At 52.3% G+C, this 23,310-nt stretch overlaps 1 protein-coding gene and 1 non-coding gene across 2 annotated transcripts; both read right to left on the minus strand.

Annotated features, from left to right (window-relative positions):
• Window positions 1–201: 201 nt before the first annotated feature.
• Window positions 202–22,509, minus strand: TNS1 (tensin 1). Its single transcript, XM_008593110.1, has 12 exons — window positions 22,404–22,509; window positions 22,136–22,334; window positions 18,082–19,154; window positions 15,253–15,339; window positions 14,407–14,538; window positions 13,940–14,032; window positions 13,099–13,176; window positions 6,723–6,794; window positions 6,297–6,465; window positions 5,564–5,632; window positions 5,090–5,122; window positions 202–1,918 (listed from the first exon to the last, which is right to left on the minus strand). The coding sequence occupies exons 1-12, from the start codon at window positions 22,507–22,509 to the stop codon at window positions 1,774–1,776; spliced, it is 2,256 nt and encodes a 751-aa protein (XP_008591332.1). The 3' UTR covers window positions 202–1,773.
• TRNAI-GAU lies at window positions 20,085–20,159 on the minus strand. Its single transcript has one exon. It is a non-coding gene; the product is annotated as a tRNA-Ile (tRNA).
• Window positions 22,510–23,310: the final 801 nt, after the last annotated feature.

Consider the following 23,310-nt stretch of genomic DNA (forward strand, 5'->3'; position numbering starts at 1 on the left):
CCTTCCCTGCTGAGCCTCAGACAGAGTCTAGGGAGGGCCAAGCCCAGATCAAGCAGACCCCTGGCTGCTCCAAGAATAAAGGCCCCCCACATTTCAGGTTTTACTCATACATATAAAAAGGGATGGGAACTGGTTTATGCCCAGGAAGGCAATAAAGCAATATGGGAGGACAATAAATACTTCTTGTAATTTTACCTATTCTCTTTTTTAACCTTTTCTTATATTTTATTAGCTTACAGATTCTGTCAGTATGTCTTACGTATATATTATGTATATTTATATATCAGTACAATGCCTCTCTCTAGTGGCCTCCATAGGCTTAAGAATGGAGTCTTGGTGAATTTTCCACTCTGGTGTAGAGTCCAACTACCCAAATGGACCCTAGTCCTGTTGGCCTAAATGCATGTTTTCTGCCCTCTACTCCAAAGGCAGCGTGGCTCTGCTGGAGAAACCAAAGCAGAGGGGGAACAGCAAGGCTTGGGCACTGTATGTAGGCTATGTGGTGCACAGATAGCCCCAGGAGCTCTGCTGATGTCACCCTGGGCAGCCCAGCCAGAGGGTCTGCAGAGTCGGACTGCAAAACACTTACAGAGGGGAGAATGAGGACTCCAGCATCTGGGCCTCGCTGAGCAGGGCTTTCAGAAGCAGGTTCCCCAGGATGAGCCCCAGTGCGGGGACCCTGCAGGACAGAAGGGCAGGGCAGAGCAGCCCCCAAGAAGGCATCATGCAGATAAGCCAGTCTGAGATAAGGTGGGTTCTGGGGCACGGAACCCGAGATGGGGCTGAGTGGTGGGAGCTCAGGCAGAGTCCAGGGCCGTCCTTGCCGCTGGGCCGCCCAGAACTCAATAGCCACCCTTCCTGCCTGATTTCTATCCCAAGGCTATGGACACACATATCTCCACCTCCTCAAGCCAAAGGAGGCAGAGCAGGGGTCTCTGTAGAGGAGAAGGAGCTGGCGACACCCAGGGCTGCTAGAGTGCAGGTGCAGGACCAGGAGAGAACCTCCGGGACCCATCATCTTGAGCACCTTGCAGAAGAGGGTTTCTGTTCCCTCCCTAGCCCTGTTACCCCCAACCCTAACCACCTTTGGACAGTATGCACATGTGTGTGCAAACACAGGGGATATGGACAGGTATAGCTGTTTATAATTCTAGCTCATAAGGGCAGATATAAATCAACGTGTGAGGACATGGTATGGACATATATACACCCACACGTCACACGTGGGAGTCACAGCAAAGAGACTGTAGGTGCCTTGGGTATGAGATACTTTCAAAAGAAAAAGTCCTGCCATTTGATGTCCCACGCTGGCTCCGTTTGGTTTGGCAACCTACCCCAGAGGTGGCCAGAAAAAGATTCTCTCAGCTTGATTACTCCTTGCAAAGAAGTTGGGTTAGGGAGACAGAGCTTTTCCATTTCCCCCCAAAATATGGACCCCCAAGGAAGTTTGTTTCATCTCCTTTGAGGAGCATCATCCTGTAGGAGGGGGAAAGGGAGAGTTAGGTGGACCTGGTTAGTTTGGGAGGCGTTGGGTTTTTGCAGTTTCCATCCAGCCAGGGGAATCCAAGTTCTTCTCGACCATCCATTCCTTTCTCTCTCTCTCTCCCACTCCCCTCCGCAATTCACTTCCCTCTCCCCACGTTGCACTTTCTTCTCTCCTTCTCCAAAATTGGCCCAAAGTACTCCTTCTGGATTTAAGGGTGGTCAGGATTCGTGGGTCCCCTCCCCACATGCCCCATCCCCAGCGCCCTGGCCCTGGGCGAGGGGTGGGGCTCATCTCTTCTGGCCGGCACTCAGCATGACCTTGGAGACGAAGTTGACAATGGCAGAAGCAGGCTGGTTGGGGTCAAGCTCAGCAAAGAGGTGGCAGGCGTTGTCCGTGGTGCTGCCCTGCTTCCGGGCCACAAAGCCGAAAAGCCTGCAGGGGCAAGACAAGGTGGTGGGCATGAGGGGAGGGCAGGAGGAACCCCAGGCCTTGGAGAGCAGCCCCCCCGAGCCAGCCTTTCACCGCCTCCCCCGGTCTCCTGAGCATCAGGGAAAATCCTCTCTCGCCTCCACTGACAACAAAGCCAAGTCCCAGGCCTTGGAGAGCAGCCCCCCCGAGCCAGCCTTTCACCGCCTCCCCGGTCTCCTGAGCATCAGGGAAAATCCTCTCTCGCCTCCACTGACAACAAAGCCAAGTCCTGGAGACACCGTCTCGCCTTGTTTCAGGACAGGGAGTAATTCCCCTTTTAGGGGTGGCAGGGGGAGCTGGAGGTGAACGACAGGGCTGGGTAGTAAGGGGGGTGAGGAGACCAGAAATAAAATGGGAACATTCCTAGATGAGCTTAAGGTCCCTCCCAGTCCCAGCCCAGGCACAGCACAGGAGCAAATGAGTAGAAGGCTGTCTGCCTGTCAGAGGACTGGGCCTCATCAGACACCACAAGAAGGTCAGGGAGACAAAAGGACAAGAGGTTACACCGCCCCTCCCCCCAATTACTCCCCGGGGCTCAAGAGGCTTGGAAGCCCAGAGAAGAAAGTGGGGACCCCCACCCCACCCCTGTCACTCCACCCCCACCCGTACCAAGGCTAGAGTGACCTGGCACTCTCTCTTTGCAAAACAGAGTTAAAAATATGAGGGCAGAGAACAGAATGTGAGCACAGGTCCCCTCCCAGTCGGCATGTTGCTAATTAGAGCGAGATGGGGAAATCAGGACAGCTGGAGATTCCGATGGAAACCCCTCTCCCTAGGACTGGACCACAACAGCTAAAATTAGCAGAGTTGCGTTCTGCTTGCTGCTGTGCGTGTCTGTGCATGTGCACACCCCCCATACACACATACACATACACTCATACCCCCACCACACATACCCATGCACCCCCACAAAGCACACACACACACACTCATCCCCCACAAACCACATACACACACAAGTACACACATACACACATCCCAAAAACCAAACACCACATAATACACACCCAATACCACCACACACAATAAACCACATACACACATATATACACATATACACCCCCCACAAACCACACACCATGGAAGACACACACAGATGCACACACACACACCACCCACAAGCCACACACCACATACATGTCCACACACACACACACACACACACACACACACACACACACACACACACACACCGCCCCGTAATTCCTACAGCTTTGCTCTCCCAGCTTTGTGTCAGGGCTGCAAATGACAGAGCCAAAGTCCCTGGGGGAATGCCCAGGTGGTGGGGAGACCAAGTTCCACGGGGCAGCCCCCCAACACTCCCCTTTCCAGGCTGGCACAGGTTCTGTGCTGTGGAGGGGGGTTTCTGGGCAGATGAGGGAGTGTCTCTGAGCTCCCAGCCTGGAGGTGTGCCAGCCCTGGCTGCCCATTCCTGCCAGGCTGGAGACCCAGCCAGCCAACCTGCACCTGCTCTAAACACCACCCTGCCCTCTCCTGATATTCATTTCAGCAACAGCACCAAGGCTCTCCATGCAGCGAGAGCCCAGTCCTTTCATCTGCCTGGGGGAGTGGATCCAGGCAAGAAACCTCAGCCCCACGGACAGGGAGGAGGCACTCACAAGATCCTGAGAGCTCCTTAAATTCCGCACCCGAGGCACCTCAACTGCCTCACCCGCCTCACCCTAGTCTGTCCCGAGTCCCAAGCCCCTCACATTGCAGTCTCTGCCCTGCCTCAGCCTCTCCCTGCCGCACCCCTGCCCCAACCAGCAAAGCCATTGCAGCAGGAAGCTCCGCTCACAGCCTTCTCCCGAAGGAGAAATAGAGGGGTTTCCAGCTTACTTCTCCCCTAGCCTATCCCCTGCCTGGCTACTCGGCTTAGACACAAGGCAGCACTGAGACTCGGAGGCCCTGACAACCCCATGCGACAGACAAGGCACTGCCCTCAGGAAGCTTGCAGTCTGGTAGCCATGAACCTGCTCCCCGGAAATAGTCTCCTATCCCCACACCCACTTCGACCTGTCCACATTGTTTCTGTCTTTTAAGACTCATTTAGAAACATACTTTCTTCCCCCACCTCTCCCTATTGGATGCGCTCTGCTTCGGTGACACCCACAGCTGTGAGCCACATTCTCGCCACCTCTCACACAGCAGAGGTTTCCATTTTTTTTAAACAGTGAAAGTTTTCTTTTTCTAAAACAATCTTACATGAAGTCTAAAGGCTAAGGTGGTATTTTCTGGCTATAAATGTATCAATTCGAAAGCATAACGTTCTCCTCTATAAAGTCAATCAGCAAGGAAAATGGGACTATTGGGAGAAGCCTGATAAAGTGAAGTGTGAGTTATAGATCGTAGTGACCGTCTTCTGTCAGCTTCAGACCCTGGGTTGTTCCTACACTTTGCTTTGGTCTTGTGATATTGAGAAAACCCTGGCTCTCAGTGATGAGATGATAACCACAATTAGTACCAGGGTTTTCCCTCCCTTCCGAACAGCTCAGTAGTCATCTGAGGTTCCTACGGTTCCTCGGAACACAGTTTGAAAACCACAGAAGCATCTTAGTGCTATTTAAGAGGCTGCACCAACGTCAGGCCTCCTGAGGGCAGAGTCAGTGTCCCAGTCAGTCTCTGAGTTTCTCGAGACACACAGGATATGATAAATAGATGGAAAAATCAACCAAAAGGTCCCAGGGCCATCTCCAGAATTCCTACTTTCCGGGCTCCCACATTCTGATGAAAAGATCTAGCCCAGCCACAAGACTCACAGAAAGCCCACCAAAAGAGCAAGAACAGGAATAAAAGCAACCAGGATTTTGGCAGAAAAGATCATTTAAACAATCCCTGCTCTACTGCCATCACTGCTAGTAAAACTCAGCTGTCTGTCCACCTCCTTGGGTCCCTGCTGGTTCTGATCCCGGAAAGTGGCCATGCTAGAGGCTGGGCCTTTGGCTTTGAGGCAGGAGAAGGCAAAAGACCTGGCTTCCTGGCCAAGCTTTTCTCCAAAGCTGAGTGACCTCGGCACAAAGGTCTTTGCTGCCCTTTCCTACCTGCTGGCCCTGGATTCTAAGCCTGGCTCCTGCTCCCCTCGCCAAAGAACACAAGGACCAGCAAGCTGGTTGGGGGTAAAGAAGCCACACTTACTTAGCAGGGGCACCTCCCTCTGCTTTCATCCACCTGTGGAGAGAAAGATGGCTCAGAGTAAGTCACCACACCTCTTCCCAGGAGCCCAGCCCCACCCATGCCCAGACCTTCTGGGGGGCAGAAGAGCTCCCATTCCCAGCATACAGGAGCCTCCAAAGATCATGCAGGGAGACATTCAAGGTGGAGCAAACACACTGGCCTGCCTCCCAAGGTGCTCTCACCAATGTGGGAAAAGCAGGAGATTCAGAGTCAGGGGTATGGCAGAGTGGGTGGTAGTGGGCATTTGAGTCCTGGGAGGGTCTCCATATCCATGGTGTTAAAGACTCAGCGAAATGCCCAACACAATTAGTCAGAATCCCACAGACATAGGCAGATCTTCCAGCTGAACCAAGAATGCACACACACGCGTGCGCAAACAGACTTCAGTGTCGCAGGGCTGGGAGGGAGGGAAGAAGGTGTCTATAAGAGACTTACTTTCTGTCCTGAGGATCCAGGTCACAGAAGGTGACGGTGTTGAGGGGGTAGTGACGTCTGAAGAAGAGCCTGTGCCACAGACATGAGATAAACAGAGGATGAGTGCTGTAGTGACTGGCTTTTGCCCACCTTGCACCTGCAGGTGAGGCCACCTGTCCACAGCCTGTGGCTGTCATGAACCCACACAGCCTCTTGCTATGAGCGAGACGGCCTGAGCTGCTCACATTGGGGACCTAAGCAATGCACACGGACACATAGGTGTGCCATAGAAACATGTCCCAGATGCTAGCAGCTGGGAAAGGGAGGAAGAAATGCACTGAGGAATGAAAAATGGGGGGAGGGGTCTGGAGGAGGAAGGAAAGGGGCTGGGGACACTGTTAGGAAAGCCTGAGAGGAAGGGCTCTGTTCCTAGAAAGCATGTACTTTTTACCAGTTGTATTTACAGCTGTATAACCAGTGCAGGCAAATTATAGAAAGATGGATGGGTGGGTGGGTGGATGGATGAATAGATGGATGGAGACAGTTGGGTAAAGGGATAGATGGGTGTGGGAGGGTAGATGGAGGATGAATGGATACAGGGATGGATGGATCAATTGAGTGGGTGAGCAAGGGGGTGGATGGATGGGTGGATAGATGGGTGCAAGGGATAAATCAACTGGTAAATGGGTGGGTAAGTGAACAGACGGGTAATGGGAAGGACAGCCCCACACAGAGGCAGGTAGGAGAGTCTTACTTTCTCTGGTTGTCAGTCAGTGTGATTCCCTGGGCAGACACCTTGAAGTGAACAATTGTGGCAGCTGGCGTGGGGTCAGCAGCCAATGTCTCAGATGTGGCTTTGGAGATGGCCTGTGGCCCAGTGAGTGACTCCATGTCCACAGAGTTGACAAAGAGCACGTTGCAGGCTGGAAGAAACCGACCCAAGGAGTAGTCACAGGGGCTGGCGTGGGTGAGGACAATGCCTCAGGTCCACTCTTCAGGGAGAAGGTAGCAGGTGAATTTCAGGCCGGCCCTGGGCCAAGGCATTTGCACATAGAAATGTGATCTGCCCAGAGACATGTGGGTCTGGGAGCAATTTCCAGCCTGCACCTGCAGGAGGGGACAGGGCAAGAAGGCGGAAAGAAAGGCCTGGGCAGGGATCCAGACTCAGGTGACCACTCACCTGCTCCTTGCTTCAGCAGGTCAGCGGTTGAGTTGGCAGGGCCTGAGCTATCTTTCGATTCATCTGTGGGGTCTGAGACAAAAATTTAGTTGGTAATTAAAATCCTAGAGCCGGAAAGAAGCATGAGTTTGGCTGGGCCTAAGGTGAGCTCTGCAAATACTTTGTGCCAGGGGCATTGCTTTTCATAACAGGCCCTGGCAGTCAGCACTATGTTATGTCCAGCATGAGTTCAATGATTACTCTATCCAGCACACCAGATGAGAGCACTGGAGTCCAAGAGAGCTGGACTCAAATCCTTACCCCAGGCCTTGCTAAGTCTCTATAAAACAGAGATGATGATAAAGGTACCCACTCGCTGGGTTTTTGAGACAGTCCAAGTACAATGTTTTACCTAGTGCTTGGCATAAAGCAGGCCTCCGTTGCTGTCGTTTTGCATCCATGAGTCTTTGTGTGGATCAATAAATACCCTGATTTATTAAACCATTAATGCAGCACAGCTATAATTCCATAGTAATAAGAACTGAACAATGGGCATGTTAATTAGCTTGGTTCAACCATCTCACAACATATACAACTACCAAAACATCACATTAGACACCATATTAGCACAATTTTTATCAACTATACCCTAATAAAAAAAAATCAGAAGAAAATTGGATATTGTTTATACCAGTGTTTCTCAGACTTTGGTGTACAAACTTGTTAAAACACAGATTACTGGGCCCAACCCAGAGTTTCTGATTAGGGAGGACTTGAGAATATTTACACTTCTAACAGGTTCCCAGGAGATGCTGATGCTGCTGGTTTGGTACCATACTTTGAGAACCACTGGTTTATACAATTTAAACATCAAATAGTTTTTTAATTATTCAACTACTATGGTAAATTCCATAGAAATATAATTTAATTAGTGTCTAAATTGTGTGGTTCATAATGCTATTTAAATTGTATTTGAACTTTCAAGCTAGTAATATTGGTCAATTACTATTAATAATTGAATAAATTGAATTGGATAAATAGAAACTGTCAAATAATATCAGAGGTTTTATATATGAGCATAACCCCGGAGCTCCAAGAGGGAATAGAAGAAAGTTTCAGGGCCACAGCTAGGTGCACTTCTGAATGCCCTATTATGGAACAGGGAAGGTGGGGGAAGGCACCCCCGTTCCCAATTCCTAGACCTTGCATTTGGGGCCAGTCACTGTCAGCCTCGGGTGGGCTCTGGACATGGGGGCTGGGTGACAGAAGCCTGTGTGTAAGGAGTGTTGGGTGTTTACCAGCCATCCTCCAAGGCTGAGACACCTCAAGGAGAGAAGCTAAAACCTCCTTCGCCAGCCCCACTGTCTCATTCAAATTCTCACCCCATGGGTCCCAATACCCTTAGGTTCTATTCAACCTTCCCACAATCAAAGGAGGACTGACTCTTCCCCAACAGCTCAATGTCCCCTTCATCAGGGAACACCCTCCCAGCCACACAGACTAGAAACACCAGAGACACCTTTGGCCCAGGAATGCCCCACCACCTCTTCCTCTCAAAGATCTCTGGAGCAGGCTCATTCCTCTCCACTCAGCCTTCATCACCTGAATGCCCTGCAACCTACATCCATGCTCCTTTCTCTCTTCTTGCCATCTCATCCTCCAGGCCATAGTCATGTCACAACTGCCACTTACTTCTCATGCCTCCCCTGGGATGAGGCTTATTCTGATGATCCAATCTCTGGAGCAGGCTCATTCCTCTCCACTCAAACAGCCTTCATCACCTGAATGCCCTGCAACCTACATCCATGCTCCTTTCTCTATTCTTGCCATCTCATCCTCCAGGCCACAGTCGTGTCACAACTGCCACTTACTTCTCATGCCTCCCCTGGGATGAGGCTTATTCTGATGATCCAATATGAATTTCTTGAAGCCTCCAGAGGATATTCCAGAACAATCTGGCAAGCCAATTTATGTATACTCTTGGAGTTAAGCTTTTTAATAAACTTTTCCTTCTTTTTTAATAAGAAAAAGCAGGAGAGTGGTTTTGAGTTTCCCCAGACTGGCAAAATGAACTGTGTCCTCCAACCCTGGCCTGTGTTCTGGAGCAGCTGGCAGGGCTGAGACACAAAAAAGGCCAGCTCAAAGGTGTACCTGGTGAGCAAGAAGTCTCATGCTCCTACCTCGGTTTGGAATAACCAACTTGCAAGGCAGAGCCAGCGGGATGATGGAGTGCTGGTAGACCAGGGCAGACAGAGATCCTGCAGGGAGGGAGAGAGCACAGGGAAGCATCACTGGAAGCTGGGAGTGGGCCAGGTGCATGAGGGAATCCCCACCCCATCCCACTACACACAGTCTTCAGCTTCTTTATTTTCATTCCCTCATCCCACCAACAAAGCTGAAAATTCGCACCCTCTCTTTTAGCAAAAACTGAGTAAGAAGATTCCAAAGGCTCATTCTAAGTCATAAGGCTACCTAACAACTTTCCTTCACAGAAAGTTCTTCCCAATATCTCTCCTAAGTTCCTTTAGTTGTTGTGGCCCCTCTCAAGCAGTGCAGAAGTATCAGAGAACTGTGGGATCAAATCCCCACTCAGTTAACTTATTATCTATGTGTTCTTGGGTAAGTCTAACTTCAACGAACTTCAGCTTCCCCATGTGTAAAACAGCGACAGTGACACCTACCATACAGGATTGTTGTGAGACAAGAAATAATATAAGGTACCTAGACAGTGACCTTCACATAGTAGGTGGTCAATAAAGGGCAGCTGTTGTTATAGTTATTCCAATTACAATGACAGTAAGTCTCAGTTGTGTAGGACAATACTGAGAGGAATTTGGCAGAGTTAAGAAGCCACAGGACAGAGGAAGGGAAGCCACTGTTCATTTCCTCTGCTGAGTCTGTGACAAGGGGGACTGGCAGAGCCTGTGGCAGAAACAACTTGGGGCCAGACCCTGGAGGAGCCCGGGGCAGGGCCGAGTCTCCGCAGCCAGCTGTGGAGTCAGAGGCAGAGGGACAGCTCACCGAAGTTCGGCTCATTGGGGCATCCCTTGAGCTTGACTCCTCGGGGGCCAGTCTCTATTAGGAAATGCCTCACCAGCTCATGGGTCATGTCTCCTAGAGGAAGAGAAACATAAGGACTGGTCACCTCCCCTGGCTTCCTCCCACCACCTCCCAAGACTGCTTCATAACTTCTCATTGTGAAGCGCTAGGATGGAAGAAAGGGTCAAAGAGATAACATGGCTAGAACCCTACGGAATGGTGAGACCACCACGCACTCCTCTCCCACCCCTCAAGGATACACAGCCGCAGAATCCCAATTATCCCCCTTCCCTGTTCTTTGTCCCCAACCAGCACCAAGCCCAAGACTCGCTTTCTGGATTGTTGGATGAGAGTCAGAGCCTGCTCAGCACTGGGTCCTTCCAGCACCTCACAGCTGAAAGAGACTGACAATCACCTAGTCCTGAGCCCCATTCAGGAGGCAATGTTACCTTTTTTATTCTGCTGCATGATGGTTGGAGGGGGAGAAGACACCTTCATTGCCAACCCATAAGCCCCACGGAAGGAGTGACTGTCACGGATGATGAAGGCCCCTGGCTCCTGGTCCTTCAGGAGTGCAATGGCTGAATCCAGAGAGGACAGGGAGAGAGGAAGAAACAAGAAATTGATGCCCCTGGCTTTACTTACGTCTCATAGGGTCTCATTCTTTCTTAGATGAGATGTTGTTCTTTAAAGTTAGAATTTAAACACTCCTCAGCGTCCTCCTGTACTAGGGTCGGCCCACTGTGTCTGCACATGGCCAGAGAGCAAACATGCTGGGCTTTGCAGCCCACACAGTGTGTTGCAACTCCTTAACTCTGCTGTTGCAGCACGGAAGCAGCCGCAGCCATGCTGTAAACCCGCAGCGTGCAGGCTGTGTTCCAGTAACACCATGTTTACACACGCAGGCAGCCGCAGGTGCCAACCCTGTCCCACACCGGCTTTCCTGGAGAACCTGAGGTGCTCCTCATCTCCATTCCCACATTCCCAACTTTTCTTTCCTATCAAATGTAAAAATCTCCCATACCATGCAGACAGAGAGCTAAGGTTTCATTTTACTTTGCCCGGGAAAACTGAGGCTTTGCTGCTTTTAAGAACCCTTCCAGGGAGGTCTACAAGCACTACTTCTGCCGTCCCATGGGGAGCACTTCTTACTGTCTAACTTCGATCCCAGCCCCTTCTCTGTGAGCACCACATACTGCAAAGAGGGATGAATCTGCTTCTGTTTGTGCCCAGGGAATGCACAGTGAGCAGCCACCAGCCATGTCCTCTGAGGGGCCACAGAGCCTAGCACTCACCCTGCTCTCTGGAGATCTCAGGCTTGTACCAATACTTGGAAGTGTCCTGGACAAACTTCACTTTAGCCCGCGTCTCGGGGCTGTTGTCTAAAGGAGGAGCAGAAGAGAAAGTGTTATGGGTTGAATTGTGTCCCCCCAAAAGATACGTTGATGTCTTAATCCCTGGAACCCGTGAATGTGACCTTATTTGGAAATTGAATCTTTGTAGCATAAACAAATTAAGATAAGGCCACGTGGATTAGGGTGGGCCCTAATCCAATATGACTGGTGTCCTTATAAGATGAGAACAGACAGAGAGACACACGGGGCGAGTGTCATGTGAAGGTGGAGGCCGAGACTGGGTGGATACATCTACATGCCAAGGAATACCAAGGACAGCCAGCAACCATGAGAAGCCAAGAGAGAGGCCTGGAACAGTCCCTCAGAGCCTCCAGAAGGAACCAACCCTGCCAACACCTTGAGTTTGGACTTCTAGCCTCCAGAACACATTTCTGTTGTTTTAAGCCACCAGGTGTGCCAGTATTTTCTTACAGTAGCCCCAGGAGACTAATGCAGAAAGCTAGTCTCCTCGAATGGCATCAGAGCACAGCAGGAAGGGACCTTGGGTGGCCTTCTTACCACTCCCTGTCTCCTGCCAACCATCCTGGGCGGCTGAGCTGTCCTCCTGTTGAAGGCCACACCCTGCTTTCTCACTGAGCCAACCGGAAGCCCTGCCTCCAGCCCATCTCCCCATCCCTACAAGATTCTGACTAACCCTTCCTGCAGCTTCTCTCCCACAGGCTAAGACACCACCGTCTGGCCCTTTTCTCCACAGGCCCAATTTCCTGGCTTTAGCATAACAGCCGTGAGGGTGAAGGCAGAAAGATCCACCTCTGTCCTCTTCCCTCCACCCCCTCCTCATCTCCCCTATGGAAAGCTCATCTTCTGCTTCTCACGGGGCAGAACGTGACCCCCACCCTGGGACCAGTAGGTGGAGGGCAGGCCTAGAATGTAGAGGCGTAACAGCCGTGAGGGTGAAGGCAGAAAGATCCACCTCTGTCCTCTTCCCTCCACCCCCTCCTCATCTCCCCTATGGAAAGCCCATCTTCTGCTTCTCACAGGGCAGAACGTGACCCCCACCCTGGGACCAGTAGGTGGAGGGCAGGCCTAGAATGTAGAGGCCATCGACTGTGTGTCACGTGCCCCACTTCTCTGGCAGATGATGCCCCTGCCCAGACCTTTTGCAGACCATGGAATCATCCACAGAACATTAGATTCTGGAGGGAGCTCAGACAAGACCAAGTCCACCCACTTAGTTTTCCAAATGAGGAGCGGTTCAGAGGGAAGCGACCCACCCAGTGACACAGCGGAGCATGGGAAGGCCTTCTCAGTAAGGGGCCCTAGCGGCCCATCAGCACGAGCTACACAGGATCTTCCCGTCCAGGTATTGGGACGTGCGGCCTCACTCTCCAACCTCTTCCTGCATCTTTTGACACCAAAGAAAAGAAAGTAAAGGGGGCAGGGGAGGACGAGGAGGAAGAGGAGAAGAGAAAACTCCAATTCCACATTTTTCCTCTNACTAGAAACACCAGAGACACCTTTGGCCCAGGAATGCCCCACCACCTCTTCCTCTCAAAGATCTCTGGAGCAGGCTCATTCCTCTCCACTCAAACAGCCTTCATCACCTGAATGCCCTGCAACCTACATCCATGCTCCTTTCTCTATTCTTGCCATCTCATCCTCCAGGCCACAGTCGTGTCACAACTGCCACTTACTTCTCATGCCTCCCCTGGGATGAGGCTTATTCTGATGATCCAATATGAATTTCTTGAAGCCTCCAGAGGATATTCCAGAACAATCTGGCAAGCCAATTTATGTATACTCTTGGAGTTAAGCTTTTTAATAAACTTTTCCTTCTTTTTTAATAAGAAAAAGCAGGAGAGTGGTTTTGAGTTTCCCCAGACTGGCAAAATGAACTGTGTCCTCCAACCCTGGCCTGTGTTCTGGAGCAGCTGGCAGGGCTGAGACACAAAAAAGGCCAGCTCAAAGGTGTACCTGGTGAGCAAGAAGTCTCATGCTCCTACCTCGGTTTGGAATAACCAACTTGCAAGGCAGAGCCAGCGGGATGATGGAGTGCTGGTAGACCAGGGCAGACAGAGATCCTGCAGGGAGGGAGAGAGCACAGGGAAGCATCACTGGAAGCTGGGAGTGGGCCAGGTGCATGAGGGAATCCCCACCCCATCCCACTACACACAGTCTTCAGCTTCTTTATTTTCATTCCCTCATCCCACCAACAAAGCTGAAAATTCGCACCCTCTCTTTTAGCAAAAACTGAGTAAGAAGATTCCAAAGGCTCATTCTAAGTCATAAGGCTACCTAACAACTTTCCTTCACAGAAAGTTCTTCCCAATATCTCTCCTAAGTTCCTTTAGTTGTTGTGGCCCCTCTCAAGCAGTGCAGAAGTATCAGAGAACTGTGGGATCAAATCCCCACTCAGTTAACTTATTATCTATGTGTTCTTGGGTAAGTCTAACTTCAACGAACTTCAGCTTCCTCATGTGTAAAACAGCGACAGTGACACCTACCATACAGGATTGTTGTGAGACAAGAAATAATATAAGGTACCTAGACAGTGACCTTCACATAGTAGGTGGTCAATAAAGGGCAGCTGTTGTTATAGTTATTCCAATTACAATGACAGTAAGTCTCAGTTGTGTAGGACAATACTGAGAGGAATTTGGCAGAGTTAAGAAGCCACAGGACAGAGGAAGGGAAGCCACTGTTCATTTCCTCTGCTGAGTCTGTGACAAGGGGGACTGGCAGAGCCTGTGGCAGAAACAACTTGGGGCCAGACCCTGGAGGAGCCCGGGGCAGGGCCGAGTCTCCGCAGCCAGCTGTGGAGTCAGAGGCAGAGGGACAGCTCACCGAAGTTCGGCTCATTGGGGCATCCCTTGAGCTTGACTCCTCGGGGGCCAGTCTCTATTAGGAAATGCCTCACCAGCTCATGGGTCATGTCTCCTAGAGGAAGAGAAACATAAGGACTGGTCACCTCCCCTGGCTTCCTCCCACCACCTCCCAAGACTGCTTCATAACTTCTCATTGTGAAGCGCTAGGATGGAAGAAAGGGTCAAAGAGATAACATGGCTAGAACCCTACGGAATGGTGAGACCACCACGCACTCCTCTCCCACCCCTCAAGGATACACAGCCGCAGAATCCCAATTATCCCCCTTCCCTGTTCTTTGTCCCCAACCAGCACCAAGCCCAAGACTCGCTTTCTGGATTGTTGGATGAGAGTCAGAGCCTGCTCAGCACTGGGTCCTTCCAGCACCTCACAGCTGAAAGAGACTGACAATCACCTAGTCCTGAGCCCCATTCAGGAGGCAATGTTACCTTTTTTATTCTGCTGCATGATGGTTGGAGGGGGAGAAGACACCTTCATTGCCAACCCATAAGCCCCACGGAAGGAGTGACTGTCACGGATGATGAAGGCCCCTGGCTCCTGGTCCTTCAGGAGTGCAATGGCTGAATCCAGAGAGGACAGGGAGAGAGGAAGAAACAAGAAATTGATGCCCCTGGCTTTACTTACGTCTCATAGGGTCTCATTCTTTCTTAGATGAGATGTTGTTCTTTAAAGTTAGAATTTAAACACTCCTCAGCGTCCTCCTGTACTAGGGTCGGCCCACTGTGTCTGCACATGGCCAGAGAGCAAACATGCTGGGCTTTGCAGCCCACACAGTGTGTTGCAACTCCTTAACTCTGCTGTTGCAGCACGGAAGCAGCCGCAGCCATGCTGTAAACCCGCAGCGTGCAGGCTGTGTTCCAGTAACACCATGTTTACACACGCAGGCAGCCGCAGGTGCCAACCCTGTCCCACACCGGCTTTCCTGGAGAACCTGAGGTGCTCCTCATCTCCATTCCCACATTCCCAACTTTTCTTTCCTATCAAATGTAAAAATCTCCCATACCATGCAGACAGAGAGCTAAGGTTTCATTTTACTTTGCCCGGGAAAACTGAGGCTTTGCTGCTTTTAAGAACCCTTCCAGGGAGGTCTACAAGCACTACTTCTGCCGTCCCATGGGGAGCACTTCTTACTGTCTAACTTCGATCCCAGCCCCTTCTCTGTGAGCACCACATACTGCAAAGAGGGATGAATCTGCTTCTGTTTGTGCCCAGGGAATGCACAGTGAGCAGCCACCAGCCATGTCCTCTGAGGGGCCACAGAGCCTAGCACTCACCCTGCTCTCTGGAGATCTCAGGCTTGTACCAATACTTGGAAGTGTCCTGGACAAACTTCACTTTAGCCCGCGTCTCGGGGCTGTTGTCTAAAGGAGGAGCAGAAGAGAAAGTGTTATGGGTTGAATTGTGTCCCCCCAAAAGATACGTTGATGTCTTAATCCCTGGAACCCGTGAATGTGACCTTATTTGGAAATTGAATCTTTGTAGCATAAACAAATTAAGATAAGGCCACGTGGATTAGGGTGGGCCCTAATCCAATATGACTGGTGTCCTTATAAGATGAGAACAGACAGAGAGACACACGGGGCGAGTGTCATGTGAAGGTGGAGGCCGAGACTGGGTGGATACATCTACATGCCAAGGAATACCAAGGACAGCCAGCAACCATGAGAAGCCAAGAGAGAGGCCTGGAACAGTCCCTCAGAGCCTCCAGAAGGAACCAACCCTGCCAACACCTTGAGTTTGGACTTCTAGCCTCCAGAACACATTTCTGTTGTTTTAAGCCACCAGGTGTGCCAGTATTTTCTTACAGTAGCCCCAGGAGACTAATGCAGAAAGCTAGTCTCCTCGAATGGCATCAGAGCACAGCAGGAAGGGACCTTGGGTGGCCTTCTTACCACTCCCTGTCTCCTGCCAACCATCCTGGGCGGCTGAGCTGTCCTCCTGTTGAAGGCCACACCCTGCTTTCTCACTGAGCCAACCGGAAGCCCTGCCTCCAGCCCATCTCCCCATCCCTACAAGATTCTGACTAACCCTTCCTGCAGCTTCTCTCCCACAGGCTAAGACACCACCGTCTGGCCCTTTTCTCCACAGGCCCAATTTCCTGGCTTTAGCATAACAGCCGTGAGGGTGAAGGCAGAAAGATCCACCTCTGTCCTCTTCCCTCCACCCCCTCCTCATCTCCCCTATGGAAAGCTCATCTTCTGCTTCTCACGGGGCAGAACGTGACCCCCACCCTGGGACCAGTAGGTGGAGGGCAGGCCTAGAATGTAGAGGCCATCGACTGTGTGTCACGTGCCCCACTTCTCTGGCAGATGATGCCCCTGCCCAGACCTTTTGCAGACCATGGAATCATCCACAGAACATTAGATTCTGGAGGGAGCTCAGACAAGACCAAGTCCACCCACTTAGTTTTCCAAATGAGGAGCGGTTCAGAGGGAAGCGACCCACCCAGTGACACAGCGGAGCATGGGAAGGCCTTCTCAGTAAGGGGCCCTAGCGGCCCATCAGCACGAGCTACACAGGATCTTCCCGTCCAGGTATTGGGACGTGCGGCCTCACTCTCCAACCTCTTCCTGCATCTTTTGACACCAAAGAAAAGAAAGTAAAGGGGGCAGGGGAGGACGAGGAGGAAGAGGAGAAGAGAAAACTCCAATTCCACATTTTTCCTCTCCTGTCTTCAGAGAGAGAGAGGGGAGCCTGTGCTGTGGGTTAAGGAAGCTGACCAGGAGACCAGGTTGTATCTCCAGTGCTCAGTCAGTTTCGACTTGTGATTTGTGCTCCCTTAGGCTCCCGGGATGTGTCTCTGGAGGACGGTGATGGGTAGGTCAGCTCGCTATCCTGGCAGCTGTGCCCTGAAGAAGGCCTCTGGGCTGGGCGGCTGGGCCATGCAGCTGCCTCTGCCTGCTCTGAAGCCCCGGGCCCCTGCTGCTGCTGCGGCCTGTTTAATGAGCTGTCAGAGGTGGCTGCAGGCCCATGTGCCTTCCTGTGTTGACTCCAAAGGCTATTTTAAGCAGGAAAGATGGTGGGAAACAGGAAGTGTCCTAACTCCTAGAAGTTTTGCATCCTTCAAGGAGAGGAGCTGGAAACCAGATGTCCCTAGTGGGTGGCAGGAAGCAGGGAGGTGCAGGGTCACTCTAGGTGTCCTGGCTGGGCAGGCTCAGGGCAGGACTGAAGGGTGACACAGGGAGACTCTGGGCAGCTGGAGCCCACCCCAGACTGCCTGAAACATTCTAAATCTGCCACGAATGCCCAGGGCCCAGAGCCACTCTGCACATTGTCAGGTTTGAGGTCTGGCTGAGAAACTGCAGACCAGCTGAGGCCTTGACCTCTGTGTTTAGATAATGAGTTTTCACAGAGGAGGAAAAGATGCCAAGTTCTGGTGATGGGTAAAGAATTCATTGTGCAAACCTGCATGGGCTTCAATGAAGCCAGGTCTGTAGAAACCAGACTCCAGTAAAAATGCCCAGCTGCCGCCAGATCTACTATGAGTGATGTGTGCACCTTGGGGGCTGGCAAAAGGCATGGTGGTCCAGATTTGGAAGGCAGCTTCTCAAGGTTATGCTAAATCTCAATATACAGATACACACTAAAGACAATAATGGTTTAAGAGCACTGGTTTTGGGGTAGTATGAGCCTGGACTGGAAGCCTGGCTCTGCCATTTATTAACTATATGACACCGAACCAAGGACAAAGCCTCCATAGGCCTTGGTTTGCTCTTGTGTGCAACTCCTTTACCAGGTGTCCGTGGGGATTAAATGAGATAGTACTTAGCTCAGAGCCTGGCACCTAGCATGTGCTCCACAAGTGGCAGAGGCTACAATGTGATGGTAACCTTAACAGCAACACCACTCGTTATGACTATTTTCATGATCATCATCATCCACATCCGCATCACAGCAACCACCCCATAGCACACTTACTTTGAGGACACCTCCAACTCTATTATGCTATTATATTATGTTAAGAAAACTGAGGCCCAGAAGGCAATGATTCACCCAAGGTTGTCTGCCAAGGCAATGTCAGAACAGAGACCAGGGCAGATATCCTACCTCTCGCACTTAATCATTCAGTGGGAGAGGTGGAAATGGAAGGCGGAGAGGCTCACCTGGCATGGAGTACTTAGAGAAGTCAGGCAGAGTATGGGAGAAGGAGACGGTGCTGCCCCCACTGGGACTGGACATGCCGCTGGTGACAGGTGAGGAGGACACCTTCCCATTGATGGTGGCGTAGTTGGGGAGGCTGCCCGCTCGGTCTCCCACAGACATCCTCCGCTTCTCTGGCAAGGCTGGTGTCGGGCTGCCTTGCCGGAAGGCTGCTGAATCCGGTGAGGGGGAGGTGGCCGGGCTGCTCAGGCCAGGGTAATAGGCCGGTGAGACAGGGAAGGAGGGCGTGGAAGGGGCTTGGTAGCCGGAGGCACTGCTCTGCCGGGACAGTGTGGGTCTCCGGTCCTCAGGGGTGGAGTAGCCACCATAGGCCACATGCCGGTCCAAACTGGGGCTACCAGGAACCACAGATCCAGATGCCCCCAGGTGACGGCCCAGGCTGGGGCTTCCAGGGCTGGCTATTGTATTGCCATGGAGACTGGAGGCCAGGTTACTTTGGTGGGTCCCAGGGTGCCGGCCCAGGCTGGGACTCCCTGGAGTGGTGACCACATTGCCATGGAGACCTGTAACCTGGTGGGCCCCTGCTGGGTGTCGGCCCAAACTGGGGCTCCCTGGAGTGGTCACTGCACTGCTCTGGGGGCTGGAGACTGCATTACCATGGAAACCAGTGCCTGGCGGACCTATCACCTGGCGGTGGCTCAAACTGGGACTGCTGGGGGAAGCCATGCCGTGGTTGATGGCCCGCCGGCCAAAGCCAGGACTAGGGGGAGTGTTGGTGCCCACTGTCCTGTGGCGTGCCTGAGGACTCCCAGGTACTGTGTGGACGCCAGCCACACTGAACTGAGACCGGGCCTGGCTTTCCGGAGAGGAGCTGAACTGCTGAAGCGAGTAGTCAGGGCTGCTGTAGCTGCTGCTCACAGTCGGGAGAGGAGAAGAACTCTGGTAGCTTCTCTGGGCTGAAGGGCTGGGCTGCCCCAGGCTGCCGGAGCGGAAGCCAGAATCCAACACAGGCTGGGTAGGTGTCCGGGGGCCCTGGTCGCTGCTCTCCCCTGATGGGAAACTCCCCACTGAAGTGCTAGAGAGAGATGGCAGGTGAGATGTTAGTGGATGGCAACTAATGACGGGCGGACTTTTAGTGGGCACTTAGCCTTCCCTCCAACCACTAATAACAGCAATGACAGCTTCACTCACAGTACATTGGAATGCCAGGGCTTTTATACATTACCTTATGGAACCATCGGAGGAAGGAACTAAGGCACAGAGAGGTCAAGCAGTAGGCTCAGGACTACACAGCTCATGAAAGACCAGGGTTTCAAGTCAGCGGTGCCTGATTCCGAAGCCCACATTTTCTCCACTGCACCATGCTGACTCCTTAGCCATACAGCAAAGCCGAGAAATTTCCCCAATCGGAACTGAAGGTGACTGTCCTGTGGAAGCCTCCAGCATTGTGGAAACCCACACTGGAGAGGAAGTCAAACCACCTGGCTCCCGTTCCTACTAGGGGTATCCCCACCTTGACTCAGTTTCCCCAGTGTGCTATTATCATTCTTAAATACTGCCGGAACTGAAGGTGACTGTCCTGTGGAAGCCTCCAGCATTGTGGAAACCCACACTGGAGAGGGAGTCAAACCACCTGGCTCCCGTTCCTACTAGGGGTATCCCCACCTTGACTCAGTTTCCCCAGTGTGCTATTATCATTCTTAAATACTGCGAGTGCTAGAATTGGACTTTTATTCCTGGGTGGTTCCAAAAGAGCAAAGACAAGTATGGAGGGAAGTATCAAATAAGGGGATTTCAGCTCATGATAAGGTCTGCTTTCCAGCCACTGGGTCTGTCCACTGGCAGATCAAGCTGCATTAAATAGTAATGAAGCTCCCATCACTAGGGGCATATGCAGAGGATGACAGACCTATTGGTGTGAATGTTGTGGAGCAAATTTCCTCCATTGGGAGGTTAGATTACATAAAATGAGAGGTCACTCCCAATTATTTTTTTTTTGTGTGGCTGGCCAGTGTGGGGATTCAAACCCTTGACCTTGGTGTTATCAGCACCATGCTCTAACCAACTGAGCTAACTGGCCAGCCCTGTTGCTTCCACTTCTAAGACTGTGATATACCTAGCATAACAGTCACGAAGGTTCCCCTGTAAAGTTAAGTACAAGTCCATATGGAGTGATATACGGAGCAGTGGCCTGTGAAGTGGGAACCTGGATTCTGCTTGTTAAAGTGTTTCCATGTGGAAGCAAGGGGGCTGGATTAGATGACCCTGATTCCTCCCAGATCCAAACTTCTGTTTATCTGTGGCAGGAGAGCCTGAGTGGCAGGGCCTCACGGGAGCAGCAGCTGTAGGCCGCGCACCAGGAGCCCCGGGAGAGTGAGGTTGGGGGTCCTTATGTAGCCAAAGGCCAACACCTGGCACTGCCAGCTGGAAAGAGTCTCCTGGCTGGCCCCTCCCCAGCCCAGACTACATAAGCTCGGCTTCCCTAGGTAATGTGAGGTTTGGCTGGGGGTGTGCTCTTGGGCCAAGCAAGAGCCAAAGGCAAGGAGAAGGTCAGAGGACAGGCCAGGGCAAAGTCTACCTCACGTCCCAGAAAGGGCCCAAGAGGAATGCCACTTCCTGATGAGGAATAAACTGGATACTGAGGAATGGGAGGTAGAGCCGATGGGCCAGGCTGAGCAGGGTGGGGGTGGGAGTCACTGAAATGGAGTTCGGGAAGGTTAATTCTGGAGGAGAAATGCCGGTTTCCCAAGTCCTGGAAAGGGCCAACAATACAGCAGCCGGAATTTTTGTGAGAACCACTTCCTGCCACCAAGGCTCACTGAATGTCAGCAATGGGTGGCAGGTGAGTTAGGGAAAACCCCTTTCCTTTAAAACAGGGAACATACCCTCCAGCAGAGTCAGACCACTGAGCAACGCAGACTCTCACCAGGAGGCAGCGGAGGGAGCAAGGTGGGTACATGCGGGGCAGGTAGTGTACCCCTGGCTCGAGGCTTCAGAATTCCTAGGATCCTCCCCTGCCTGAGCTGGACTCCACCTCCCTTTCCTATGTCGTCTTTCCCTCTCCACATCATAAAGCCTTCATCCCCACCAAGCCAGCAAAGCAGCTTCTCACTGCGCCCCAAACATGGGGCTGCCCTCTGCTGAGCCAGTAAGCAGGGACTGTCCCCTGCCCGATTCTGGGCTGTTCTCTGATGCACCGTCCACCCAGACACCCTCAGTCACACCTGGATGCCATCAGCCCCTCACACCCCACATACCCTCACCCCAGTTCTCTGTCCTTGCTTTGCTGTCCTTCAAGAATGCCTTCTCTCCTTTTCTTCCCCTTTCAACATCTTGCTCATTTTTCCAGACCCCCCACAAACACCGCCATCCCTCAGAAATCCCCTCTGCATCCCTACTCAGAGGCTGTGAGCTCCGAGCACTGTACTGATCTCTCGGCTTTGGGCACATCTGACTCTCATCCTGCGAAGGGCGAGCACAGTAACATAGACTGCGGGAGAAGCTGGAGACAAGGGCACCGGAACCACATGCCTTCAGTCTGAGGCCTATTCTGCTTAGCTGCAGGACCTTCAGCCAATTGCTTCACCCCTGTGCCCCAGTTTCCTCTTCTGAAAAGTGGGAATAATAGTAGTGCTTATCTCCCAGGATGGTTGCAAGGAAGACGTAACTGCATAAAGCATTTAGCAAAGTGCCTGGCACCTAGGAAGCCCTCACTACGTCCTAGTCGTTACTGTTGTCAGATTTTAAACTTGGGAAAGGATGACGCCTCATTTACCTTGGTATGCCTCACTCCTTCTAGCATATTTTAGATAGGCGGAATTAAATGCAGCCTGGGAATTACAGCTCCTTCGGGCCTGGGCTCCCCGCAGGAATGTGCACTCAGAGGATGCTCTCTCTATGCACCTTGATGAAGTAGTTTACAAGGCACAGCAATCTCAATGTGATTTCTGCCCATCCACACCCCGGGCCAATCCAAGAGGCCTCACCAAGGTGCCTCAGCCGTCCTGTCTCAGGCCAGAAGACTCATCCCCCACCCACTCCCCCCTCCCGGCTTACCTGTCAGCGCTGAGGATGGGGCTGCTGGTGGAGAGGGGGCTGGGGGAGACAAAGGAGCCGCCCAGGGTCCCGTTCCTCAGGGGTGTCTCATGGCCATAGGCCTGGACAGCTGGGGCACTAAAGCTCTTGGGCTCAGGATCCTGAGCTCGGGGCCCAGCCACCGCAGTCCGTGCCACAGACTCAACATAGCTCCGGGGCTCTGGAAGGGGCAAGGGGACAGAAACTCTGAGCACAGATCCATAGGGTTGTAGTGTGGATCCCAACCAACCTGCCAGGGAATACAGCCTCCCCAAATCCAGCCCAGGAGAAGACAGCGCAGGAACAGCCCCCACAGGCCGCAAAGGGCGCTTTTCCCGGGGCTCCCACCTGCCCATGCCCACCCCCTGCCCCCACAGCAATCTTTAAACAGAGCCTTGCTCAGAGAACCTTCCCCAAAATGGACCTCAGGCTCCGCTTCTGAACAGGGCCATGGGAGAACCTTCCCTCCAAGAACTAGGGCATCTGTCCACAGCTGGCAGCCCCTTCAGCTGCTCCTTGTCTTCGGTGATGCTGGCACCCAGCCCCCAGGTTCCGCAGGCACCACTTAATCTGGGGCTCTATAGTGGACCCAGAGCTCCAGCCCAACCTTGCCCGTGTCTCAGGACAGCACCAGGGTTCATGTGGGATCCTCCCCATACCCGGAACCAAGAAACAGGCTTGCTCGCCTAGCAACGGGCCTGTGGTGGTGCATCACGCCCAGCTCTGGCCACCATGGACTCACCAGCCCTTCGATACCAAGAGCCCCCCACTCATATCTGCCTGACATACTCAGCATTCCTCTGGAGAGTGACATCAGGGAAACCCGTGCCCACCCTGGCACTTCTGCAGCACTGAGTGGTTTGCAGAGGATATTTATGTGCATCATCCCTACTTGGTGCTCACAACAGCCTAAGAGGAGGGCAGTAGGGCAAATGCCAGAAAAGGCACTGTACAGATGAGGACACTGAGGCCTGAGAGTGAAATGACCGAAGGCATGGCCAGGACCCAGACACCTGACCCCCAGTCCAGCACTTGCCCGACTCCCCCCACAGCCTCTGAGGCCAGCCCTGAAACTAGCTGCATATTAAATGAGAAGAGGAAGCCGGGCACTCTTGGTTTCTCCCAAGGGCGTGATCAGGGACGGATGATGTTCCTGC

Source organism: Galeopterus variegatus, unplaced genomic scaffold, assembly GCF_000696425.1.
Source record: "Galeopterus variegatus unplaced genomic scaffold, G_variegatus-3.0.2 Scaffold8718, whole genome shotgun sequence".
Taxonomy (NCBI): Eukaryota; Metazoa; Chordata; class Mammalia; order Dermoptera; family Cynocephalidae; genus Galeopterus; species Galeopterus variegatus.